At 43.8% G+C, this 18,490-nt stretch overlaps 1 protein-coding gene across 8 annotated transcripts in view; it reads left to right on the top strand.

Annotated features, from left to right (window-relative positions):
- The window catches only part of LOC139557433 (ankyrin repeat and SAM domain-containing protein 1A-like), a 108,176-nt gene that overhangs the window by 62,574 nt on the left and 27,112 nt on the right, over window positions 1–18,490 (top strand). For 6 of the 8 annotated variants that reach the window (XM_071372241.1, XM_071372237.1, XM_071372236.1 and 3 more), the window contains 2 exons: window positions 15,362–15,406; window positions 17,696–17,765. In XM_071372241.1, the coding sequence (XP_071228342.1) occupies window positions 15,362–15,406; window positions 17,696–17,765 (115 nt within the window). The remainder of the gene's footprint in view (window positions 1–15,361; window positions 15,407–17,695; window positions 17,766–18,490) is intronic. The other 2 variants (XM_071372233.1, XM_071372242.1) reach the window with 1 other exon arrangement.

Genomic DNA, 18,490 nt, shown 5'->3' with positions numbered 1-18,490 from the left:
CTGCGAACTGGCAGTGTAATGACTCCACATGACTCGATTCCCCTATTATGTCTGTGGCAGAATCAGCCATGATACATTTGTGATGCCGAGCAGAGGGAGTCAGCCAGGTGCTCAAGTAACAGGCTCTCCACAGTGACCAGATCGCGTTGCTCTGCGGTCAGTCGGTGTACCTTTACACAACCCTATACCAACAGGCACTGGGAGTCGTGATAACGGGAAAGATGGGGGTCGATATCCTGGTTTCTCTTCTCTGTGGTTAGTATGCAGGTGGCCAGAGCAGAGCCTGCCTGTGTGCCCGACCTTGAGGGTCCTACACAGAAGTATGCTTTTAGATGACACCTCTCCCTGACCTCTCCAAGAGGGGTGGTGGAGCAGGAGAGAATTGTATTTTTGTTCCATCAGCCAAAATAATTGATAATCAACCCAGAGTAGAATCTTTTGTGCCCCACCTTCACCTCAGCTGAGAGGAATGACAACAAGAGCTAGGCTATGGCTGTATCCAAATTAGCACTTTATTCCCTATATAGTGCAATACTTTTGGCCAAGGCTCTGTATAGGCCTAGGGAATAGGGTGTCACTTCAGACACACAGCTCAGACTCAGTCCCAGTAGTATAGTTGTGATGACAGCTGTAGAGAGGAAGTGGAGGGACAGTCAGTGAGTGTGACACGCACCACCACTCAAGGAACTGAACCACAGATCATTATCTCAATAGCCTGTTTATTTGAGCCATTGATGCCTCTCCTCAACACACTCAGCTATTTTATCTACAAAAGGCTATTACATTCAATGCAAAGGGAATGTATTTATTTATATACCATTTATTGGCATGGGAAACATGTTTATATTGCTAAAGCAAGTGGAATAGATAATAAACAATCAAATTAACAGCGAAAAGTTTTAAAATAATAGAGACATTTCAAATGTTATATTATTGTCTATGTGCAGTGTTATAACAATGTGCAAATAGTTGAAGTACGAAAGGGAAAACAAATACCACTCTGTGGTATTCCATCTGTGGTATTCCATCTGTGGTATTGTGTTGCTGTCCTGGGGCTCTGTGGGGTGTGTTTGTGTTCGTGAACAGAGCCCCAGGACCAGCTTGCTGAGGGAGCTCTTCTCCAGGTTCATCTTTCTGTAGGTGAGGGCTTTGTTATGGAAGGTTTGGGAATCGCTGATCTTTTAGGTGATTGTCTTTTCTGGATTTTGATAATTAGCTGGTATCGTCCCAATTCTGCTCTGCATTCATTATTTGGTGTTTCTCTGTTGTGCATAGAGCATGTTTTTCCAGAATTCAACATGCAGAGTCTCAATTTGACGTTTGTCCCATTTTGTGAATTCTTGGTTGTTGAGCGGTCCCCAGACCTCACAACTGTCGAGGGCAATGGGTTCTATAACTGATTCTATCATTTTTGTTTGTTGCCAGATCCTAATTGGGATGTTGGATTTTATGTTCCTTTTGATGGCATAGGCCCTTCTTGCCTTGTCTCTCAGATTGTTCACAGCTTTGTGGAAGTTACCTGTGGCGCTGATGTTTAGGCTGAGGTAGGTATAGTTTTTTTGTGTTCTCTAGGGCAACGGGTGTCTAGGTGGAATTTGTATTTGTTGTCCTGGCAACTGGACCTTTTTTGGAACACCATTCATTTTGTCTTACTGAGATTCACTGTCAAGGCCCAGGTCGGACAGAATCTGTGCAGAAGATCAACGTGCTAATGTAGGCCCTCCTTGTTTGGAGATGAAAGCAGCAGATCTTCATCTAACAGTAGACATTTGACCTCAGATTCTAGTTGGGTGAGACTGGGTGCCTGCAGACTGTTCTAGTGCCCTTGCCAATTTGTTGATATATACTGTATGTTGAAGAGGCTGCGGCTCAAGCTACATCCCTGTCTCACCCCACGACACTGAGGAATGAAATCTGCATTTTCTGCCCATTTTTAACTGCACCACTTGTTATTTGTGTACATGGATTTAAGGTTTTTCCTCAGCACCACTTTCCATCAATGTATATAGCAGGCAGATCCTTATTCCAAATAGAGTCAAAAGCTTTTTTGAAATCAACAAAGCATGAGAAGACTTTGCGTTTGTTTTGTTTGTTTGTTAATTAGGGTGTGCAGGGTGAAATATGTGGTCTGCCGTACAGAAATGTGTTAATAAAGCCAATTTGACATTTGCTCAGGAAATGTAGGTGTCTGCTGTTAATGCAGAGGATTTTCCCAAGGTTGCTGTTGATCTCATGGTCTAATTTCTCTCTGCTTTTTGGGATTTGGGTGATTAGCCAGATCTGAGCATGATGTTAAAGAGTTTAAGTATAGCCAATTGGAATTTGTGGTCTGTATATTTTAGTTCAATTTGGATACCATCAACTAGGGATGCACCGATATTACATTTTTGGCCGATACCCATAACCCATATTTAAAGTTTGAGCAGCTTTTTAAGCATTCTAGTACAGTGAAGTAGCGGTCTTTGTACCTAGCATTGAGCATGGTGGCGACACAGTAGAGGCTCAGAGAAAATGCCATGGAATCGCTTGTTCACAGTCTCTAGAGTAGAGTACATTTCCAAGTTAACCCAACGGTCTGTGTTGACATTTTTGTTGAGCAGGCGTTTCAATGACATGACAGAGGGTATCACGTCTGCTGCAGACGCAGTTGAGCTTATTTCTCCAGTCAGATGTTTGAATGGAGCTAGGAGTGTTTATGTTTACAAGTTTCAAACATGTTCTCAAATGCCATTGAAATGGCAGCAGCGTTATGAGAACCAGCACATTCTTGAGCATGCAATACGGCTTTCCTCAGTAGGAAATCCTCGTGGACCCACTGTGCTGTCAGACTAATAATGCTCATGGGGCTGACATCGCTGGTCCACATGTCCGTCGTGAAGCTAATAGCAGTGACGCCCATAGCAAGTAACGTTAGCTCATGGATGTGAGTTTCAAAAATACTGAGTAACTCCGGTAGGGCAACATATGATAAATAGCGCCTACTTGGTAGTGTGTACCGGTGCTCGACCCGTCGGCGAAAGCTAACATCACCCACGACAGAGAACGGTTGAGTGTCAAGGGCAATGAATTCCATTATCTTGGTGTTAATGGATTTCACCTTTGAGTTGTCTCGCTGTAATTTTCTTACTCTTTTAAATGACTGCTCGACTTGTTGACTGCTCGATCCACACAGCAGACATTGTGGGCTAGGTTAGGAATGCTGTGTTGTGTGTAGCGCTATATTTTTTGTGGGGTCATTACGTAATCTACCTACGTAATAGAGGTAGGTATGTACGTCAGCTTTGACATCGGTTTTACACATCGCCGTTAAACTAGACATCAGGCCGATGCCGATGTTGCCATTTTTAGCTAATATCGGCTGATTCCGATATGCTTACCGGTATATTGTGCATCCCTACTATCAACACCACAGACCTTTTTGGGTTGGAGGGTTTGTATTTTGTCCTGTAGTTCATTCAATGTAATTGGAGAGGCCCGTGGGCTCTGGTAGTCTTTTTAATAGCTGATTCTAAGATTTGTAATTGATCATGTGTATGTTTTTGCTGTTTGGTCTTTGTTATAGGGCGAAAAAGATTAGAGAAGTGGGTTATCCATACATCTCCATTTTGGATAGATAGGTCTTCATGTTGTTGTATGTTTAGTGTGTTCCAGTTTTCACAGAAATTGTTAAATTCTATGGATTCTTCAATTACATTGGGCTGGTTTCTGGTTTCTTTTTTTCTTAGTGTATTTCTGTACTGTTTTAGTGTTTCACCATAGTGAAGGCGTAGGCTCAAGTCTGTGTTTTTGGTTGGACAGGTTTCTCAATTTATTTCTTAGATTTTTGCATTCTTCATCTAACCATTTGTAATTGTTGTTAATTTTCTTAGATTGTCTGCATAGAAATGTTTTGATTTGGTAGGGAAGTTGAAAGGTCAAATATACTGTTTAGGCTTTCTACTGACAAGTTTACACCTTCACTATTGCAGTGAAACATTTTGACCCGGTAGATTTCTAGACTACTTTCCTTCCATCTATAGCATGTCTTAATAGTATGCCGTTTGTTCGGCTTTGATGTCTCATCATTCATCATTGTTCTCTTCAAGTAGACTGTGTGTGTGGGGGGGGGGGGGGGGTCTGCTGTGCTGACTATTACACTCTGACAATGGGAGAGGGAGGAGGGGAAGATCAACTGAAGAGAACAGACTGTTTCACTTTTGTATCGAGACTCCAGTCATAACATTCTGTTTGTACAACTGTAAGACATATTAAACGTATTCAATCACCAGTTAAATTACTTTCATGAAGCTACTGTTCAAATGTTATGCTGTGAACTTCATGAATGCGCCTGTGTCACAGGCATCGTCAAGGTCATTCACCTTCTAAATCAAAAACAGTTTATTAGAAGTTGCACAGAATGAACTTTGTCCCATTACTTCAAAGTGCTCTGTCATTCCAGTCCCCTCCTGCAGGCACAGTGTTAGTATTATCAGTGTGGTTCTTCTCTCTGTTGTAGAGCATTTGGTCCCAAGTGGATAATGGGGTCACCAGACTGGAACAGCTTGCCGACTTGAATCTTTAGTTCCCCTGCTGAAACGTTCAGCAATATGACGATACTTTATACCCTCCTAACGATACTGTAGCTACTGGGACTAGCCTACATTATGAGTGACACAGGAGCCAGATCCGACTCTGTACGCTGTAATCACCCACAGCTTGATTGAACACCTGACCTCATGAAGTCCTGGAGCTGGAAGATGGGATTTAGCCTTTCCTAGAGGCTGCCTGTGGATTAAGTCATGATGCAGTTGTGTGGCGATAGGAAGAGGAGACGCCACACCACAGCAGCTCCCTACTGATCAGAGCAGCACCAGCTATAATCCTGCAGATGTTATTTCCTGGTCGGCTCTCCCTTATTATACAGTGTATGTCTATTCTCTACAGTTAGATATTTAGATCTGAATTGACTGAGCTTAATAAGAATGTCACGTTGCCAATCACAACGAAAAGGTAAGGCAAGGATGAAATGTAAACTGAACATTTTGTGTAAATTGAAATCTCGTTACACTGCTCTCCTTAAATGTCGGTCAATGAGAATAGCCTCAATGGATCTGGTTGCGTAATGTAGGAGTTGAACCTAAGCAGCAAAGGAAAGAAGAGGGTTATCCGCTTGGAGACTAGTGTTCCCTTGCCTGTGGCAGGATCTAGTCACAGAGCACCTAAAGATCCTGGGACTAAACACCTCCGTCTGCAACTGGATCCTGGACTTTCTGATGGGCCTCCCCAGGTGGTGAGGGTAGGTAGCAACACATCTGCCACGCTGTTCCTCAACACCGGAGCCCCTCAGGGGTGCGTGCTCAGTCCCCTCCTGTACTCCCGGTTCACCCACGGCTGCATGGCCAGGCACGACTCCAACACCATCATTAAGTTTGTAGACGACACAACAGTGTAAAAGGTCAGAGACCTGGCCGGGTGGTGTTAGAATAACAACCTATCCCTCAACGTAATCAAGATAAAGGAGATGATTGTGGCCTACAGGAAAAGGAGGACCTAGCACGCCCCCATTCTCATTGATGGGGCTGTAGTAGAGCAGGTTGAGAGCTTCAAGTTCCTTTCAGTCCACATCACCAACAAACTAGAATGGTCTAAACACACCAAGACAGTCGTGAAGAGGGCACGACAAAACCTATTCCCCCTCAGGAAGCTAAAAAGATTTGGCATGGGTCCTCAGATCCTCAAAAGGTTCTACAGCTGCAACATCGAGAGCATCCTAACTGGTTGCATCACTGCCTGGTACGGCAACTGCTCGGCCTCTGACCACAAGACACTACAGAGGGTAGTGCGTACGGCCCAGTACATCACTGGGGCTAAGCTGCCTACCACCCAGGACCTCTACACCAGGCATCAGAGGAAGGCCCAAAAAATGGTCAAAGACCCCAGCCACCCCAGTCATAGACTGTTCTCTCTGCTACCGCATGGCAAGCGGTACCGGAGCACTTAGTCTAGGACCAAAAGGCTTCTCAACAGCTTTTACCCCCTAGCCATAAGACTCCTGAACAGGTAATCAAATAGCTACCCGGACTATTTGCATTGTAATCTTTTATTTTTATTGGCAAGTCTGCGATGAGGCCTTTTCTTTGCAACTCTGCCTAGAAGGCCAGCATCCCGGAGTCGCCTCTTCACTGTTGACGTTGAGACTGGTGTTTTGCGGGTACTATTTAATGAAGCTGCCAGTTGAGGACTTGTGAGGCATCTGTTTCTCAAACTAGTCACTCTAATGTACTTGTCCTCTTGCTCAGTTGTGCACCGGGGCCTCCAGCTCATCTTTCTATTCTGGTTAGAGCCAGTTTGCGCTGTTCAATTGGCAATTTCTCGCATGGAATAGCCTTCATTTCTCAGAACAAGAATAGACTGACGAGTTTCAGAAGAAAGTGCTTTGTTTCTGGCCATTTTGAGCATGTAATCGAACCAACAAATGCTGACGCTCCAGATACTCAACTAGTCTAAAGAAGGCCAGTTGTATTGCTTCTTTAATCAGAACAACAGTTTTCAACTGTGCTAACATAATTGCAAAAGGGTTTTCTAATGATCAATTAGCCTTTTAAAATTATAAACTTGGATTAGCTAACACAACGTGCCATTGGAACACAGGAGTGATGGTTGCTAATAATGGGCCTCTGTACGCCTATGTAGATATTCCATAAAAAATCTGTTGTTTCCAGCTACAATAGTCATTTACAACATTAACAATGTCTACACTGTATATCTGATCAATGTTTTTTTATGAACAAAAAATTTGCTTTTCTTTCTAAGTGACCCCAGACTTTTGAACGGTAGTGTACATGTACATATTACCTCAATTAGCCCAACTAACCGGTGCCCCCACACCTGTATATAGCCTCGCTACTGTTATTTTCACTGTCATTTCACAGTTTTTTTTGTATTTCTTTACTTATCTATTGTTTACCTAATACCTATTTTTTACTTTCAAATTGCACTGTTGGTTAGGGCTTGTAAGTAACTATTTCACTGTAAGGTCTACACCTTGTATTCGGTGCACGTGACAATTAAACTTTGATTTGATTTGAGGTGGAGTTGTGTTCCTGTGTGACGGAATCTAAGTAGGTACGAGGAGACCTTCTGTTGTGTTCAGGGTAATGGCTTCATTTACGTACTGCAACCTCTTGAGTACCCTGACCTGTTTTGAGTACTTGTACCTCCTATGAGTAGTGGCAGCATTGCTTCATATTTGAACGTTTAAAAGACCATCTCTGTTTTTCTTCACACACCTTTCATGTAAAGGTTTGACGGTTACCAGAGATCTCAGTTCCTACAACGCCCATTATTGCCGCCTTGTCTGTATTCACAGGCTCCCTGTCGCTCTCTCTGTCCACCCCCTGAGCCTGAAGGTTGTCAGCTGGTCAGGTAGATCACTTATTGCAGTGTAGCAGCCCGGAGAGTTGACAGTTTGCTCAACAACCTAGCCGAGGTGAATGCTAATGCAGAAACCCTGAGCTGCATTGTTCAAGATAACAGCCGAACGTTGCCTTTCAACGCATCACTCGGATTAGCATGTAGCCTGTCCGTGATGCGTATGTGTGTGTAAGAGAGAGTACGGTATGCAAGTTCTTTCCTTTGGCAAGAAAAAGTTCATTTTCAGATTTTTTTTAAGTCCTCGTTTTCATGACTTTTCTATTTTGTATTTTTTGTTGTCTATTGAATAGTTAATAGGGCTGTAATACTCAGTCACCCAGGAGGGGTTGCCCTGGGTTACATTATACCTAACTCATCACCCATTGGATAATTTTCTTAAAGGTCTAATGCAGGCGTTTTTATCTCCACATCAAATAATTTCTGGGTAAGAATTAAACACCTTACTGTGATTGTTTTCAATTAAAATGGCCCAAAATAAACAAATTGCTTCTTAGCTTGAGAAATTTCTCTTTGCTGAAACTCTGTTCTTGCACTGTTTTCAAGAAAACCTCAAGTACTCGGTCTGCATCATTGATGGAATGTTTAACAAATGAAAGCAATATTAAGCATAAGTATGTTTTCTAACTTTCCCCATCCTTTGTTTTAGTTATTTAGAAGCCTGTGAATATCCTCTGTAAATAGGTCAATTTTTAAAGTCTCTCCCTCCCTACTGTTGCTGTGAGGAGCAGCCAGCCTGGCTGCGGGCGGCCATCTTGCTGGTCACGGCTGGCTGCTCTGGAACACTCTACTGAGCTGTGTGACAGAGTGTGGACGAGGGGGTCCCAGGGCACCAAAAAAAGCTATTTCATTGTGTGTCTGGGTCTGCTAACTCCTCCTATTCTAACACCCTCTTCTCTTTACACACACAGCCTGCCTTTACAGACGAGGAGATTTGACTTGCATGAGGTCTTGGCCTGCGCTTCTGCATTTAAGTGTTTGTGTGTGTTACGGTGTGTGTGTTTAATGCCCATGCTAATGCAGGTTTGTCTCAGTCTTAGGATCATACTGAACGTGACAATCCAGGGGATACATTGTGTGGGCCAGTTAGAGTAGACCCACAGATGGGAGGGGATAGAGAGAGAAGAAGAAAGAGAGCGGGAGGGCGACGCATAGACAGAGACTGAGAAGAAAGGGTAGTCATCTAACAGCCCACTTCACTTTTGCTTCATTTTTTGTCCTGCTCCCCACGGATCCCATGGCCACTATGAAGCCAGCTTTTGTGAGTATATTGATTCTCTTTACACAGTGTCTTTCAATTTTCCATTCATAGAAATTATGTTGTAGCCTACCTCTTTTTTTTCATTAATATTAATAATATTGTAACATTTTCTTTTCCATCTTAACTAAGCCAAGGATGTTTTCCTACTTTAGCCAACCTCATTGATCAAGGCTTCTGCCTAATCTACTGTGGCATTTTTAAACTCCACAGGCTGTTTTTTGAGAGTATATCAATGTTGCTATGATCTTTTTCTGTATCTGTTAGCACTCTGTTTGTTTGGAGAGGGTTAAGCTCTTTTCACAGATTCTCCCTCTGAGAGAGGAGATGGCTAGAGACCCTGTAGAAATAAGAGCGGTAAATCCCCATGCTGTGGGTCAGGACCTGCTGCTGGAATCAAACCAAACTCTGTGTGGTGTGTCATCGCCTGGGGTGACCAATGGAGGGTCACTCTGGGGCATTTGGTGAAGACTATTGATTGTGCTGTGTACCAGTGTCAGTGTAGATCCCGTGGCACCTGTTCAGAGGGTGTTGTGTTAGTGTTTAGGCCCTTTGAATGGCCTCTCCAGGCCCAGGTCTCGGTGCTAGCTTGCCAATGTGAGGCTCGGCTCCTTGGTCTGGGCACGCTTTCCATGTGGAAGACCTTTATTTTACCTCCAACACACTCTGCCAGCTGGCCCTGGGTCTCGGTGCCTAAGGGCTCTCTCTGTCTTTGTCTCTCTCTCTATCACTCTCTCTCCATTTCCATCTCCCTCCATCTTTCTGAATTTTTTATCTACATCACTCTGACCCCAACCCCACCTGGTAGCTAACCCACTCCCTCCTCAGCTGTTGACCTTTAACACCCCCCTGACCTCTGACCTCTTCTCATCCTATCAGGTTGATGGTGCCCATAGACACTAGAGAGCCCCTCTCACAATGAATGTGTCTCTAGGACCTATATATGGATTAAAACCTTCTCTCTTGTCTCAGCTCTGTGTTTGGTTATGAGTATCTATCCCAGTGAGAAGCTTCCTTGGCTGTGTATGTAGGCCTATAGGCCGTACCTTGAGGAACCACCAGGCCGTTATATCCTCTGCTCAGATCAGGATGTATTTACTTAGTCTCACAGTATATTAGACCTGTCTGTCACAGCCAGCCAACTGCAGCCTTGAAAGCTGATTCTTATGTTGGATGAGGGGTGCCAAAATATCAAGGTTGAATGGTGCTAGCACTGCATTGTGTGTGTGTGTGTGTGTGTGTGTGTGTGTGTGTGTGTGTGTGTGTGTGTGTGTGTGTGTGTGTGTGTGTGTGTGTGTGTGTGTGTGTGTGTGTGTGTGTGTGTGTGTGTGTGTGTGTGTGTGTGTGTGTGTGTGTGTGTGTGTGTGTACAGCTGTGTGATGTACAGTAATCAATCATTTCTTCCTATTGGCACCTTTCGGGTCCCATGTGCTCTAAGGAGGTGTATTCAGGGTATTGTCCTGAGTCACAGGCTGGTAGACCATTACAGAGAGGTACAGGGTTTGGCAGTCAGGTTCTGGAGGGGGAGATAGAATCCAGACATCTCCTCCATGAAAGAATGTAGCATAACATTACTCTAGCATTACTCTCTTTCCCCTGAGAGCCACAGCTCCTAGCCAGATTACCAGACAGCAGCGTATAGCACAGCCACTCAGACAGACAGAGGATGCTGGCTGGGCTGTATTGTCCAAAATTGCTCATTACTGGGAACTGATGACACTCAAGGGTTTTATTCTGTAGGCAAACAGAGAGCCTATAGATCTGAATGAAGCCACAGTCCTGGCATCTTTATCTGGGCAGGCCACACTTAGAGCTTTGTGTAACCACTTTACAGGAGACCTAGCATTCCTCCACAGGGTGATAATTGTCCCAACTCATCAATCTCTCCGTTTAATTGCAACATCAGGTTTGGAAGGGAAGCAATGCAATGTCATTTATGGACACTAGAGTGAGCTAAATTATATTTTACATAAGCTATAAATAGATATTTAGAAAATAATGTCCTCATCCTATGAGAATACCAGTATTCAGGAAGGTATCCTTATTGACCTTTTTGTCTTTTATTCAGCATGATTTATGGTTATGACATCCATTGTTCTCAAATTATTTTATTTCCTTCTCATTCCCAACGCTCCTCCACCCCGAGAGAGTTCTATATAATAAACCTGTCCTGTTTGAAAAGAAACATCCCTGCTCATGAGTGTCTAACACACATTCTGAAAGTATTCAGACCCCTTTTTCCAAATGTTACAGCCTTATTCTAAAATTGATTAAATTCAGAACAATCCTCAGCAATCTAAACACAATACCCCATAATGACAAATGAAAACAGGTTTTTAGAAAACATAAATACCTTATTTACGTAAGTATTCAGACCCCTTGCTATGAGACTCAATTGAGATCAGGTGCATCCTGTTTACATTGATCATCCTTGAGATGTTTCTACAACTTGATTGGAGTCCAGCTTTGGTAAATTCAATTGATTGAACATGATTTGGAAAGGCACACACTTGTCTATATAAGATCCCACAGTTGACAGTGCATGTCAGATCAAAAACCAACCCTAGAGCTCCGAGACAGGATTGTTTCGAGGCACAGATCTGGGGAAGGGTACCAAAACATTTCTGAAGAACACAGTGGCCTCCATCATTCTTAAATGTAAGAAGTTTGGAACCACCAAGACTCTTCCTAGAGCTGTCCGCCCGGCCAAACTGAGCAATCGGAGGAGACGGGCCTTGGTCAGGGAGGTGACCAAGAACCCGATGGTCACTCTGACAGAGCTCCAGAGTTCCTCTGTGGCGATGGGAGAATCTTCCAGAAGGACAACCATCTCTGCAGCACTCCACCAATCAGGCCTTCATGGTAGAGTGGCCAGATGGAAGCCACTCCTCAGTAAAAGGCACATGACAGCCCGCTTGGAGTTTGCCAAAAGGCACCTAAAGACTCTTAGACCATGAGAAACAAGATTCTCTGGTCTGATGAAACCAAGATTGAACTTTTTGTCCTGAATGCTAAGTGTCACATCTGGAGGAAACCTGGCACCATTCCTACGGTGAAGCATGGTGGTGGCAGCATCATGCTGTAGGGATGTTTTTCAACGGAAGGGACTGGGAGACTAGTCAAGATCGAGGCAAAGATGAACGGAGCAAAGTACAGAGAGATCCTTGATGAAAACCTGCTCCACAGTGCTCAGGACCTCAGACCGGGGCGAAGGTTCACCTTCCAACAGGACAACGACCATAAGCACACAGCCAAGACAATGCATGAGTGGCTTTGGGACAAGTCTGAATGTCCTTGAGTGGCCCAGCCAGAGTCCGGACTTCAACCCGATCGAACATCTCTGGAGAGACATGAAAATAGCTGTGCAGCAATGCTCCCCATCCAACCTGACAGAGCTTGAGAGGATCTGCAGAGAAGAATGGGAGAAACCCCCCAAATATAGGTGTGTCAAGCGTGTAGCGTCATACCCAAGAAGACTCAAGGCTGTTATCGCTCCCAAAGGCACTTCAACAAAGTACTGATTAAGGGGTCTGAATTCTTATAGAAATTTGATATTTCCGTTTTTGTGTGTAGATTGATGAGGGTAAAAAAAACCATTTTTAAACCATTTTAGAATACGGCTGTAACGTAACAAAATGTGGAAAAAGTCAAGGGGTCTGAATACTTTTCAAAGGCACTGTACATAGCCTATCTATCTATAATGGGGGAGGGATCTGTCATTCCATGGTGTTTTCATTGTAAAGAGAACAGTGCCAGTGCCATGGAGGGGACTAGTTAATGAGGAGGGAGGGGCAGAGAGAAAAGAGTGGGATCAAAAAGCTCAGTGAACCCCCCCTATTCCACAGATGGTTCAGGCTAAACCCTCTTGTCCCCTTTCTTTTGAGCATGCATGTGCCTCATCCGTAGTGAGCACACAGAGAGGAGAGCCAGTATGGAGGCTGCCAGTTAAGATCGATATGGAGAACCAGCAGATGGTGATGGGAAAGGTAGTTTAGTCATATCTGTTTCAAATTAGGCTACCTGAATGAGTCAGCCAGCGTGCCAGCCAGCTTGTCGCTTGCTGTCATAGAAGTCCCATTTGCAACCTGCCGCATGTTTTTACAGATTAAAATGTGTTTATGCTTGTTATGCTATGTTCATTTCTGTTGGTGAGCAAGTTTCAAGTTATTGTCACGTGCACAAGTACAGTGAAATGCGTTTCTTACAAGCTCTTTCCCAACAATGCGGTAATCAATATCAGTAGTACTATAAAGTAGAACAAAAACACGAGAAATAAAAACAAGAAAAACACAAGTAAGTAAGCTACACTGCTCAAAAAATTAAAGGGAACACTAAAATAACACATCCTAGATCTGAATGAATGAAATATTCTTATTAAATACTTTTTTCTTTACATAGTTGAATGTGCTGACAACAAAATCACACAAAAATGATCAATGGAAATCAAATTTATCAACCCATGGAGGTCTGGATTTGGAGTCACACTCAAAATTAAAGTGGAAAACCACACTACAGGCTGATCCAACTTTGATGTAATGTCCTTAAAACAAGTCAAAATGAGGCTCAGTAGTGTGTGTGGCCTCCACGTGCCTGTATGACCTCCCTACAACGCCTGGGCATGCTCCTGATGAGGTGGCGGATGGTCTCCTGAGGGATCTCCTCCCAGACCTGGACTAAAGCATCCGCCAACTCCTGGACAGTCTGTGGTGCAACGTGGCGTTGGTGGATGGAGCGAGACATGATGTCCCAGATGTGCTCAATTGGATTCAGGTCTGGGGAACGGGCGGGCCAGTCCATAGCATCAATGCCTTCCTCTTGCAGGAACTGCTGACACACTCCAGCCACATGAGGTCTAGCATTGTCTTGCATTAGGCGGAACCCAGGGCCAACCGCACCAGCATATGGTCTCACAAGGGGTCTGAGGATCTCATCTCGGTACCTAATGGCAGTCAGGCTACCTCTGGCGAGCACATGGAGGGCTGTGCGGCCCCCCCAAAGAAATGCCACCCCACACCATGACTGACACACCGCCAAACCGGTCATGCTGGAGGATGTTGCAGGCAGCAGAACGTTCTGTCACGTCTGTCACATGTGCTCATGTGCTCAGTGTGAACCTGCTTTCATCTGTGAAGAGCACAGGGCGCCAGTGGCGAATTTGCCAATCTTGGTGTTCTCTGGCAAATGCCAAACGTCCTGCACGGTGTTGGGCTGTAAGCACAACCCCCACCTGTGGACGTCGGGCCCTCATACCACCCTCATGGAGTTTGTTTCTGACCGTTTGAGCAGACACATGCACATTTGTGGCCTGCTGGAGGTCATTTTGCAGGGCTCTGGCAGTGCTCCTCCTTGCACAAAGGCGGAGGTAGCGGTCCTGCTGCTTGGTTGTTGCCCTCCTACGGCCTCCTCCACGTCTCCTGATGTACTGGCCTGTCTCCTGGTAGCGCCTCCATGCTCTGGACACTACGCTGACAGACACAGCAAACCTTCTTGCCACAGCTCGCATTGATGTGCCATCCTGGATGAGCTGCACTACCTGAGCCACTTGTGTGGGTTGTAGACTCCGTCTCATGCTACCACTAGAGTGAAAGCACCGCCAGCATTCAAAAGTGACCAAAACATCAGCCAGGAAGCATAGGAACTGAGAAGTGGTCTGTGGTCACCACCTGCAAAACCACTCCTTTATTGGGGGTGTCTTGCTAATTGCCTATAATTTCCACCTGTTGTCTATTCCATTTGCACAACAGCATGTGAAATGTATTGTCAATCAGTGTTGCTTCCTAAGTGGACAGTTTGATTTCACAGAAGTGTGATTGACTTGGAGTTACATTGTGTTGTTTAAGTGTTCCCTTTATTTTTTTGTTTGAGCCAATCAGTTGTGTTGTGACAAGGTAGGGGTGGTATACAGGACATAGCCCTATTTGGCAAATGACCAAGTCCATATTATGGCAAGAACAGCTCAAATAAGCAAAGAGAAATGATCAGTCCATCATTACTTTAAGACATGAAGGTCAGTCAATCTGGAAAATTTCAAGAACTTTGAACGTTTCTTCAAGTGCAATCCGTTTTTGACACCTGGAGGGTAAAACCCTCAGTAAAACGAGAGCTATCTCTGATGGTACTGCATGGAGAGGTGTGTGGGTGTTTCTAATAGAGCTGTGTGACTCATCCAGTTCCTAATTTGTCTAGGGTGACGGTGAGGCTGGTTCTGGAGTGTGTTGCTCCTCAGTGTAGGGAGACGTCAAATTTTGAGATCGGATAGAGCAGGAAATGGATCAAATTCTTTTTTATCTTTTCACACCGTGCATCGAAATGAAAATGAAGTGTCTTTCTTGCAGGATTAACTTTGAAAATGAATAAGGGAAAACACACTTCAGCTCTTTAAATGATCAGCCGGATGGCTGCATGATGCTAGTTCATAGTTTACAACAACAAAAAATGTAATTCTGCAATGATCTGGGCATCGCTTATCAACAAAGTATTCTCACAATTGCAGTTCGGTTCTTGATGCAGGATGTTCTCCTTTTCAATGAGGATGTTTGTCATGGCCATATGGAATTTTGTTTTATGTTTTCCATTTTTAATGTTCTTCAAATGTAATAAGTCAGGTCTGGTCTCACACATTTTGCTCTGCTGGGCCAAAACATTAGAATGTGGAAATGAAAACCAAACAACAACCTGACTCTCTCCCAGCAGATGCCTCCCACACTACCTCCTCGGAGACCTCAGTCCTCTGAAAGTGTAAGAGAGCACGTCCTTCATATATCTCCGTTGGTGTTTATTTTGGTCCTGTGGTACTCTTCTCTTTCTGGTGTGTGTCTTTCCTCTTCTTCTTGGTCCTTCTTATTGATGGAGGTGAATACGATTGTTATTTTTTGGGAATAACCTTTTTGTGAGACTCTTGTTACTCTAACGATCTAACCTTTTAGTCTGTTGTTCACTGCTTTGTCTGTAAGGCAAGACCCCTACTTAAGTAGGCTCCATTGCTTGACCTTTCATAGTCAACTTCTTTTATTGCGCCAATTGTTAGCTACCTCTTCCCATGATGATTAAACCGTGATCACTCTGAACGCTAATTTCCACAATCTTTTTGCTGGGAAATATACATAGACTGACTGCTCACCAAGTGTCAAACTGACTAAGCTATCCAGTTAAAGTCATTTCCAAGGTAGCCCTCTCATGTGGAATTGGGACTAATCAATTTCATTCTCCTCCTTTTAAATGTAAGGTTACATAATAGAGGCCAGGCCTGTTCTTTGTGCATTGACCTGAGAAACTGGCAATCACATTTCATTATTCTGGTCCGATGTGTATAATGTGGGATTACTTCCCATCTCTTCCTTTAGTTCTAGTGGTTGAGAATGGTAGATAGTATTATTAAGTTGTTAACAAGAGTTTATATAAGGCTTCCTGTTCTCCTAGTGCCTCCAGGCAGCAGCATGCAGTGTCTACCAGAGGCAGGGCTCTACATTGTGACCATTGTACTTGCATATGCGCCTAAATATTTTCCTCTGCGACCTGGAATTTTAATTTAGGAGCACCAGTGCGCCTAGAGAAATTAAGGATTTTAGCTTTAATATCTCACATATTTACCATTGTGCTCCTAAATTTCTTTGCGTGTGCCGACATTTTTTTACTTAGGCGCACAGGTGCTCCTTGTAGAAAAGGTCAGCGTAGAGCTGAGAGGTCAAATCAGACATGCTGACGCAGAGTGGCCCATAGCTAGTCTCTGCACTGCATCTAACCTCTCACCTGGATAGAGACAAGGCTTTTTCATAAACTATAAAGTGCTCTAGGTAGTGAAATTCCATTGCTTTTAGAGTTTTAGCCTTTTTCTTTACAACTGTGCAAAGCACTGTTGACATTTACATCAAAACCCTACAATTATTCCTGTGTGAAATGACATCTCTCCTTGAAAATGATCACTGATTGAATTAAGTGTCAGTCATGTGGAACAACCATCTGTTCCAAACTATGAAAAGGGGCCTCATGTAAAGAATAGAGCCTGTCTCTCATGACGGAGCACATTTGTCCTGCAAGTGGAGACTGAAGTGTTTGGGGGACACTGTGATAGTGGCTGACAGCTCTGACAGCAGTGTTTGTTGGTCGTCTGTCTCTGCCCTTGGTCCACGGAAGTAGAATGAGGGATTCTATTTCTCATGTTGGGTCGGCCTGTCTGGTGTGTGACATTTTTAATCTTTCTGCTCTACGGCCTGTTGATACTGCTGCTTCGCTGTTGAATGAGTGTGAGGGAGATGGGTTTGGGACAGGTGTGTGTGTGTTTCTGGTCTTATGCGGATTCATGGTGAATTATACCTTATCAGAGTACCTGGGCATCATCTATAGTTGGATGATGGATGAGATGGGGGAGGTGTGTTCTGTGTGTGTTAGAGGCATGCTTCGTTGGGGAATAATCAATAACAAGTCCTCTTGGGTTTGGATCGATTGCCATATTTCTGTCGTATATTTAGAAAGGAGAAGGAAGGAAACAGAGTTCTCTGAAGTAGGGAAATAATAGCTACATCATATTCAGCCCCAGTTCTTTTCCTCTAACCAAATGTGTGTTCTTTCCTGTTGAATTCTGATTTTGTTTGACATCAGGTACTGGAAATGAATTAATGAAAGAATGGCTCACTGGCTGCTGCTGTGATACCGAGCCTAGCTACATTGTTACAATGTTTTGGCTGCAGGCTGCAAAGGCTCATAAGAAAGAAATGTTGAAATTCAATTAATTAGACTGCCCTGCAGTCCCTCTAAAAATGAAGTTGTAACATGATACTCAGATGTGTAGTCATTTTTGATCAATTCTTAATAACATTTCTATGTATTGGTTAGCCCATTCTCTTCTGTCAGCCCCCAGGTCTTAGACAAGTCTGGTCAGCAAGATGACGCGTTATTTAAGGGTTCATTTAGGGTTACTGTACTGCAGTGTGGGATTCAATGCATGTGGGTAACTCTTGTCCTTTTGCTGAGAGGTGTGGCAGCCATCTTGTCTTTCCCTCTGACACTCTGCTCTGTTCCTCTCCTCAGATTGAGAAGATCATGACGCTGATTGGCGCAGGCATCGATTTCTCCAGAGACCAGCAGTACGCTACCCCAGGTACTGTAAGATGACAGTCCCCTGACCCAAAGCATTTTACGTAACTTAACATGCAGTATTATCATAGCATATGCAATGCATCCACTTACTCTGCTTAGTGAACATGGTACAGGTTACATTTCCCCTGTCACTTTCATTTAAGAACATCCCAACCTAATGTCAACTTTTATTTCCCTGGTCTACTATTGAAACTCTCTCTTTCTGGTTAAGACTCCCATGATCCATCTTTCCAAAGTCCAGCTTTGTATTATCTTTCCTATAGTCAGTTCTGCGTGTTGTTGGGTATAAAGAGAATAAATACATTTATTTCGTCTTTATCTTCCTTTACCATCTTGTGTAATACATTCCATCCCAGTTAGAATGGTGTGCTCTGTGATTCCAACAATGTGTCCCTGGTGCTATAAGGTAAAACCTTTTCATTACACGCCTGGCTATTTTGGCCGAGATAATTCAACAAGTATATATTTTTCTCCAGAATGTTCCATTTCACTGCTTTCTGTTTTCTCCAAAGCCATGTCGATTAGTCTTTATAAAGTATGTAATTCAGTTGGCATTGTTGTTCATGCCTTGGCATCCTATTTGTGCTTGTGTGTGTCTTTTAGGCATTCTGTTAGGGGACCCACCACCACCACCTCATGTGTATGCTGTTTGGGCTTTGTAATGGTCCCTGGAGACCAGTCATTTGAGCCATGTGAATTGCTTAAAGCTGGGGAACTGAAAGATAC

The sequence above is a fragment of the Salvelinus alpinus genome, chromosome 28 (genome assembly GCF_045679555.1).
Source record: "Salvelinus alpinus chromosome 28, SLU_Salpinus.1, whole genome shotgun sequence".
Classification (NCBI taxonomy): Eukaryota; Metazoa; Chordata; class Actinopteri; order Salmoniformes; family Salmonidae; genus Salvelinus; species Salvelinus alpinus.
The sequence above is the reverse complement of the archived record's forward strand: the minus strand, read 5'-3'. Positions and strand labels throughout refer to the sequence as shown.